Source organism: Aulonocara sp. 'chitande type north' Nkhata Bay, linkage group LG5 (genome assembly GCF_057382095.1).
Source record: "Aulonocara sp. 'chitande type north' Nkhata Bay isolate Kocher_YH1m ecotype deep benthic linkage group LG5, A_spYH_male_GT1.1, whole genome shotgun sequence".
In the NCBI taxonomy this organism is placed as follows: domain Eukaryota; kingdom Metazoa; phylum Chordata; class Actinopteri; order Cichliformes; family Cichlidae; genus Aulonocara; species Aulonocara sp. 'chitande type north' Nkhata Bay.
In genome coordinates this window covers 40,024,245-40,033,110 of record NC_141348.1, presented here as the reverse complement: position 1 = coordinate 40,033,110, position 8,866 = coordinate 40,024,245, and the positions used below count along the sequence as shown (strand labels likewise).

The 8,866-nt window shown below is 41.8% G+C and overlaps 1 protein-coding gene across 1 annotated transcript; it reads left to right on the top strand.

The window, feature by feature from the left end:
* The first annotated feature begins 909 nt into the window (after positions 1-909).
* Positions 910-8,843, top strand: LOC147331291 (protein shisa-4-like). The gene is made up of 5 exons (XM_086293511.1): positions 910-1,224; positions 4,340-4,517; positions 6,955-7,091; positions 7,184-7,375; positions 8,184-8,843. The coding sequence occupies exons 1-5, from the start codon at positions 1,146-1,148 to the stop codon at positions 8,222-8,224; spliced, it is 627 nt and encodes a 208-aa protein (XP_086149637.1). The 5' UTR covers positions 910-1,145; the 3' UTR covers positions 8,225-8,843.
* Positions 8,844-8,866: the final 23 nt, after the last annotated feature.

The window sequence follows — 8,866 nt, the reverse complement described above, 5'->3', positions numbered from 1 at the left end:
CCAGCTTAACAGATTGTAGCAAAGCTACTAAGAAGGTCAAACAGGTGAGCAGGATCAGCTGTGTGGGCAGAGAGAGTATTTAAAAAGTTTTTCGTATCTCTATGTTTTTTCCTTCCACTTAATGAAACTTCATACAAATGAGGTTCATAGTTGCATATTTTCACAGAAAAAATAATGAACCCGGGCTTATATGGCTTAGTTAGGTGGTTTATTTTAATCTCCTATAAATAACAGGTTTTTCAAACATGTGGTCATTCCACGGTTTCAGGATATTTAGCAACAGTGTGACATTAAAGAAAGCAGTTTTTTTCAGGTACTTGCTAAAATCCAGACAGTGCAGGCTGGGGGTAGGAAGACTCATTCAAGGCGGCTCGACAACGCGAGCTCTTAACGAGACATCCTGCAATATACTAAGCATTCAAAACGATGTTCACGTCAGTTATGGAACGCCAGGGTTGACATAATGAATTGATTAAATACACCATTAAATAATTATTTAAATGTGTCAATAATTGATTAATTAAATATGTCAAAAATATTCATTTAATTAGTTCCCATTTAAGTTAATTCTTACCAATTTTAATTAATTATTGCCACATTTAATAAATTATTTAATGGTGTATTTAATTCATTCATTACGTCAGTCCTGGCGACCCATAGTCAGTGATTATGCTTTTTGATATACTGCGCATCATGCAGATAAAGACCACTGTGCATAATGAGTACCTTTGATATGTTTATTGCTAATAATAATTATCTTTTTGTTAAATGTGAAAGGCTTACTGTGTATTTGCGTACTTGAGTAAAAAGATGTATTTCCGTTCCATTATGATTTGTAATTATACTGGTGACGCGGTTTGGTTTTTGTTGTTGGTAACTGTCGACGGCCGAGTGATGGGGCATAATTCTAACGTTTCAGTCGTTCCGTGAAGGCAGCACACCCCTCGTCCCGGGTGAGCGGCGTCACAGCAGCGCTCTGTCATTTCCACGGATAAATTACGGACTGTCAGAGCCGTCCCGTCCCCCGTGCTGTTCCCTGGCCAGGATAATGCACGAGAACGACCGTTAGCGCGCCTCTTTCTGCTCGTGCACACCGATGAGAACACCTGCTCTTTAAAATTACTCGGTTTTAAATCCAAACGGGAATGATCTTTCCGGGGGGAAACATGCCCCTCATCTCGGTGACTTTGGCGGTGCTCGCCGTCGTCCTCAGCACTTCTCAGGGTAAGATTGTAGCTTTCCATCCAGGCCCCGCCGCTAGCTAACGGCAACGGAGTAACGGTTGATCCCTGCCTCCGTTTTTTTTCCTTTTCTATTTCCCCTTTCTTTTCTGCGGCACTGCTGCTTATTTATCCCGCACACCGAGCCGCAGTCACCGTGATCTCAAAGCGCTTTTGGCTGTTTAATTGTTGGCCCGGAGCCTCGGTGTTTATTTTAGGCCTAAATCACTGGAACTAAACGCTGTTCAGCGGACACGTTTAGCTTTCACTGGCTCCTTTATGACGGGAACTATCGTGCAGCAGTTCATGTTTAAATGAACTGAACTGCCGTTGCTCGTTAAATCTACTATAGTTAGCGGAGAACCGGGAGCTAGCTAGTTTTGACTCGTGCTTTACCGTTAAGATACCTGTTCAGGTGAAAATCTGATTTATCTTCATGTAACTCATGGCTGATACCGCGCTAAGGGACTCAGACGTGTTTGTACATACTGGAGCAAAATTAGAAGTGTGTTAAAGCTTAATATATCAATAGAAATAAAAAAAAAAGCTTTATTTCATATTTAAAAATAATAATTAATATTAAGCATTCATATAGAAAAATGCATATATGACCTTTTAGTGGAGTTGGGTGACGTATAAGTTGGCTGATAATATACAAGCTTTTTGCATTTAAGCAAGAGTTGTCCACATGTAGTCGATGCAAAGAGTCTTTTCCAAGTCTTTATATATTTTATACGCAGGAAATAACCTGGTATATCGCTATTGTTATATATAGTGTCTAATATGTGGTAACACAAAGCAAAAAAAGATGTTTTCTCCAGCAGAACTGCTCAGACTAGAGTTTAAAGACAGTGCTGGAAGGCTAATACTTAAAACTACTTTTTAATATAACTTAAAAAAAACTGTATGAATGCACAGATAATACCAGGTAGTATATATATCAAGATCTGAATCATTTTTGCGCTTTTAGATCTGCATCAGCTGCTGCCTGGACTCTGTGTAGCATAGCAGATTCAGTGAGCAGTATACATCCCTGTGCACTTTATGATCTGGCTTCCTGGCCCTTTAGACAGCCTAAGGGGACTACAGCATTGACATATTTTTATATATAAAGCTACAATGCTCCCTGCTTATCTGTGAAATCTCCCTATCACTTGCAAACAGCTGTTCTGTTTGATTTTCGCTTGTCTTCACGGCACCCAGGATTTCTGCAGAACCTGGTAGATCTTAAAAAAATGTCAGATAAAGCTGAATTACGATCTATCTCTGTGATACGGTTTAAAGCACTGGTGAAATAAAGATTAAATATATATGTGGTTTATTTTTCAATCCCCAAGTTTGCATAATATGTGACGTCACGGTGGCCACGTCTGTCTTTTTATACAGTCTGTGACTCAAACTCGGGCTTAAATTTAAAAGTTTAAATGTTTATTGCCGTAGTAATTGCAGTTTGTAGAATGAACTACACTGTATTGTACAGACCACGCTGGTTTAAATGGCGTGGACTGATTAATACAATCAAGTAAAACTCCTGCCAGTATGATGTGTTAAACTTTGGCTCATAAAGTTAAATTAAAACCTCTTTAAATGGTTTCAAGTACAGAATATTGTAATAGAGGTAGGATTCACTGCAGCCGGGCTGCTTCTGTTACTCAGCAAGTTAAGCTGTGTCGCAGTTGGCCCAGTGGTGCTTTAGAGACGGGCCATTTAGATGAAAGCATCTAAATGATGCTAACAGCAAACAGTAATAGATTTTTTTTTTTTTTTTTTTAAATGAAAGCTTGTATAAAGCTGGACAACTTGCATTGTCAGGGCTAACACTCAAAGGTCATGAACCAAATTTAGTGTCAGCTAGTTCAGGAGCCAAGTCTATACAAGTCTTGGCTCGATACTGTGGCCTAGACGGCCTTTGTGAAGTTTCCATCAGTTTAATGTGCTCTGCTCAGTATGGAAAAGCAGCTCTCTCGGGCTAAATGTGTCATCTTATTTACATACGGGCTGCAGCTCGGGTTGGATGACCTAGTGTAATGTTTCTGTGTGGAAAACAAAATCACCAGTACTGTAGTAAAGTTATGTTTTTTTTAAAATGTGAACACAGTTTTATTAAAATGCCTTTCATTTATTTAAGCGTAGCACACATTGGTTGTGTTGTAAAACTCTTGGTTTTGCAGTATGTGAACCAGTCGTGTGTAGTCAACCCCCCAAAAGCCAAATGTGAAGCAGAAAAACCCAGAGTGTGTCGGTTTTCTCCCAGGCTCCACATGAAAACTGATGGATAAAAAAGCAGTGAAGCCTTCACAAACACACTGTGACCTGTAATTTAGCGCTGCCTTAAATTATACGATGTGGAAAGGATAATCATGCGTTCGTTTTTCAGCTTAATTAAGGGCTTATAATGTGTTTATTCTTTGAGGAGACAGCATGTGTTTCGCAGGTTTGTGTGAATCATCATTTTTTTGTAAGCCTGTCGACTGCAGAAAATAAACTGAGTTTTCTTTCATCCAGATTTTGTGGTGGCTGTGTGTGGATCTTCCTTAATAATGGCAAAAATTAAGGCCTTAAATTAACCGTTAAGGTCAGTTTTCACTCAAAAATGCCAAATATTTAATACGTACTTCATATTCAGATGAAGGACTTTGGTGCTTTACCTCGTCTTTTAATAGAAGAGGTAACTGTCAGATTTACTGAGAGTGAAAGTGATCTTTAGTTGCAGTCATTCAGGTCCTTTAAATCTCCTGGGTACCTTCCAGTACTGGAGCCCGAATCAGTTTTCAGCCTCTGCCACAGGGAACTGCTGAATAATGCATTGTGACTGTCTGGTCTGGAATAAGAAAAATATAAGAAAGAAGTGCCAGGAAATGTTCAAAATACATATTTATGATTTGCTCGAGGCAACCCTGAGCCGGATCTGTAAATTAACAGTCAGGACTTTGATACAAACAAACAACGGCGTGTCAAAAAGGAGAGATAAAAAGGAAGATAATCACTTTAAAGAGCCATGTGAAGTAGCGCTTGCTGTTTTCCTCATTTCTCTGCTTCCTTCCATAGCCAGTTATTTGATCACTTCCCCTGTTGTGTCATCCTCCCTTTCACTTTGTGTTGCTCTTGTTGTTTTGCAGTCAGTGGGAACGAGCAGTGTCTGTGGTATGTGGATAAAAATGGCACCTGGCACAACGGCTTCGACTGCCCTCTCATCACGTTCTGCTGTGGGAACTGCAACCGACGCTACTGCTGCCTGGACGCCTTCAAGATGATCACGGAGAGAGAGCAGAAACGCTGCATGCTCTTCCAGTTCAGGTGGGTGTAGACGCAGCAGCAGGGGCTTCAGGTTTATTACTTATTTATTCATTTACTTGACACCAAGCGTCACGGTTTGTGTTCTCGAGTCAAGGCAATCACTGCAGGAGCTTTTTATCCCCTCGAAGCATGGTTTTCCACAAAGCTCCAACTTAGATTCCAGACCTTAAGCATCGACGCTCAGCTTCTGGGCAACTCTCAGAAAGTCTGTGAAATGTCATTATTTCCAAATAATTTGTGACACTTGGTTAAATAAACTGAGAAAGGAGGATTTGCAGATTGTTAGCTTTAGTGCAAACCTATAAAATGTTGAAAGTGAGAAACAGTATTACTGAAAGGATTGGGATGGGGCCTTAAAGACCGGAAAGGTTGTGTAAAGCCACGAAAACAGCTAATGGATCGATCAAAGTTTAGGATAATTAGCAATGGACAGTTATCCTAGAAAAGCTGAAACTGTATACTCATCCATCTTCTTAGATGCTTATCAAACTTAGGGTTATAGTGGGGGCTGAAGCTGATGGCTGCTGACATAGGGTGAAAGTCCATGTGCACCGTCACACGCTAATGAGTTAAATCTATGCTGTAGGTCAGGGGTGCCCAATCCCGGTCCTCGAGAGCTACCGTCCTGCAGCTTTTAGATGCATCCCTACTCCAACACAGCTGAATCAAATGGTTTGATCTCTTCAGCATGCCATCATGTTTGGCAAAGGCCTGATAACAAGCCATTCATTTGATTCAGGTGTGTGGGAACAAGGATGCATCTGAAAGCTGCAGGACGGTAGCTCTCGAGGACCGGGATTGGGCACCCCTGCTGTAGGTGCATCGTAACCACAAACTTCTCTGACATCCCACTTTGTAACCTACGCTGTGAACCTCTCTGGAAATGTAACAGCCCACAGTGATTATGATTGGCCGGTTCTGTACTGTCGTCGACTCCTGTGCATTTCTGGCTAATTCTTCACTGCAGTTTTTCAACATGAATCGTCACATTGGTATAAGGAATAATAATCATAGCCACAATATAAGGATTCACAGATGTCAGGAAATTCTTGGAGGTAGATGGCTGAAACCATCAGAATGAAGTTGAAGAAATCTACGCAGAAGTGGAAAAACTTGAGGGAGAAATACTTTCAACTCTGGAGGGAACAAAAAACTGACCTCAGCCAAGAGAGGAAACCCAGGACGGTAAAAGAACCGTGACAGTTTATTTGTTTATGTCATGGCTGGCACCGCATATTAAACACTGTGACACAACCACAAGGTAATCAACACATAAAACACCACGCAAATGCACAAGGGCTGGACATGGCGTCGGCCACTTATGTGGATTACATCGTAGTGAGAGACAGACAGCCACGCAGTCTCACATCCACATCTATAGGCCGATTTAAACCTACAAATTAACCTAACGTATCTTTGGACTCTGAGAACACACAGGAACCGTAGAGGAAGCATCTACTTATACGCTCTCATGGCACTGCAAACAAAAGGATATTGAAAATGGATGTTAGCTGTAGATTCATAACTAAAGCCAAATGATAACACTTGTTAAAAATGGTAAAATGTAGGACACAATAATTGTAAAACATGTTTTCTGTGTGTTGCAGTGAAATGGAGTAAAGTCATTACACCTTAACTCTACTTAGTTACTTATTTGGAGCATTTAGCTTCCTCCCCTGGTTTTCAATCAGGAAGTAAAAAATGTAGTTTAGAAGAAAATTAACAAGTAGACCTTTGAGTTTGTTTTTCACACAAACCATAACAGAGTCAAGAATGCGCAAGTAAAAGTCCTGCCACAAACACGAAATGACAAAGGGGTTAGACTTTGTTACAAATGTCACTGTGTCCCCTCTTGTTGTGTTATGTTGGGAACAGCTGGATGAGGTTTATGATCATGCACAGACTTGTGCACGGCCTGTTCTGTTGACTATAATATCTGGTCAGTGGTGGCTCATCTTTCTGTGAGTCTCCTGTAATGAGAGAAATCATTTAGCTGGGAAAAATACTGATGCTAGTCTAAGCATGTTTGTATCTGAGGCTGCAGCATGACAGTTTTTCTCCACTGCATTTTAAACCATTCGGCACTGTTCAGCACCCAGCAGATAACGTGTGGCTTATTGAGCCTGGTGGGAGATCAGATCAGTGGGCAGAGGAGGCTAAGATAAAATGGAGGGCTTTGTTGCTTCTCTGAGATCATGAGGTGGTGGAATCGGGTCGAGACAGAGAGGTGGAGAGTTTGAGGCATTTGCTGGGATGCGACGTTGGGGTCAGTCTTTGCTAAATCGAAAGCTTCACATCACAGCCACCTCGGCTTTAATTCCCTCCAGAGTGAGTCATAATTAGCAGCACAGAGGGGGGAGGAACAACATGAGGCTGAATGATCAAAGGAAGAAATGAATCCTTTTTAACTTACATCCTCCACTCTTCTTCTCCTCAGCCCCACCACTTTAGCTGGAATTGCGTCTTCCATCCTCCTCTTTGTGGCCATCATTGCGACCATGGTCTGCTGCTTTATGTGTTCCTGCTGTTACCTTTACCAGAGAAGGCAGCAGAGGGGCAGGACACCTTATGATGGTGAGACCTCTCGTTGTCATGTCGATGTCTATGCAGACGACCATGAAGTATGGATTTTCCTTCGTAACTGTGCGATCTTCTTCAACCCACAGCTCAGCAGATCCCCATGGCCAGCTACCCGGTTGAGCCCATGTACGACGCTTATGGTAAACCAATTTGCCCCTCAGAGTATCCACCCGTTGGTTACCCTATGGCGCCCCAGTATCCTGGCATGCCTCCACAGTACCCAATGATGCAGCCTGGACCGTACGTACCACGCCCCATGGATCCTGCATACAGCCAGGGTAAGACCTGCATAACTTCCCTCAGAGTGAGCTCACATGGCTGCAGGGTTTCCTGGTCATGTCAGTATATGTCAAATCACAATCAAGAACAAAAACTGCTTTTGCATGTAAAGCAAAAAATGATGTGCCAACATACTGTGTACGTGGTTCTTTGGGTGATCACCTGATAATGTTTTTTTTAAATATTAGAGACTTTAGTGCAGTTCACCCCAGCATGTGTTGAATTTTGTTCTGTCCAATGGTTGGACATTGTCCTCTCTGATTAGGAACATTTCCTCCCTCAGAGGAGAACTGTATAGTCTCTTCACTAGTTTCACATCTTTGCTACTTTCACAACATTGTGTCATATTTTAATAGTGAGTCTTGCTAAATTTGAGGACTTTTCCCCTAATGCTCCCAGCCGATTAAAACTTTCACTAATCCTTTGAACAGATTGGGACAATTTTCCAGCTGACTTGTGTTTAATCATGTTTTTTTTATTCTCCAGCAACTGTTCCCATAAACTGTAAAATTTAGCATGGATGTTTTTCGTGCCCTCAGTATGAATATTTATAACTTTGTTTTCATCAGCTTCATTAAATCACCAAATACATAAATGTCAGTGACATTTAAAACTCTCTCTCACTCTTACCCTGTCACTATTTTGGTTTCCCAGCCATGTGTATTCTGTGTAGTTGTAGTCTGTTTCATGAACATGCCTAGCTCTGAGCTAAAATACTGGTATAATCTGGGCAAAAACTTCTAGATTTACAGTGAAAGGCTGACTGTGTGTGTGCATGTGTGTCTTCTTTTTCTACTTGTTTTTCAGCCCCACCACCGTACTCTCCACCTCAGTATCCTGGTCACTGATGGGCTCCTCTTCACGCACACAGCGAGACACTACTGCAGCTGAGCAAAGGGACTGTTTCAAAAGAAGGCAGCAGCACTTTCTCCCACACACAGACACACACACACATGCACACACACGCAGATGCAGTTAAGCACACAGTCACACGCTAAAATAACCGCTACGGCTCGATTAGCAGTGGGTTGCCTGTGAAAGAAAACAGGAGGCACTTTAAGTTCTGTTTTAGTTGTTCATTTGCAGCGTCGTCCTACTTTTCCACAGTATTAATGTAAATCAAAGTCTGTCCTGCAACCTGACGCCTGACTCCTGGGCAGGCGTCACATGATCCTGAAAGCGAGGCGACTTCTGCGTCTTGGCGCTGTTTCATCAGCCTCGTGATCTGAAACACTCACCTCAGTGACAGGTTGTCGCCAAAAGAGAGTGCTTGTTACCTTCTAGAAAAGAATGCTGTCCCTCTTTATTTGGTAAAAGAAAAAAAAATGTTTTACCTCCTCCCCCTTGTTAAGTTTGAATAAATTGATAACTGCCTGTGGTTCCATTCCAGGTAATCTCTGCCACTGATCCACTTTCTCCGGTTATCATAGCATCACGTGCTTCTTCTTTGTCTTTGATGTTTCTAACCAGAGGTGTGGACTCGAGTCACA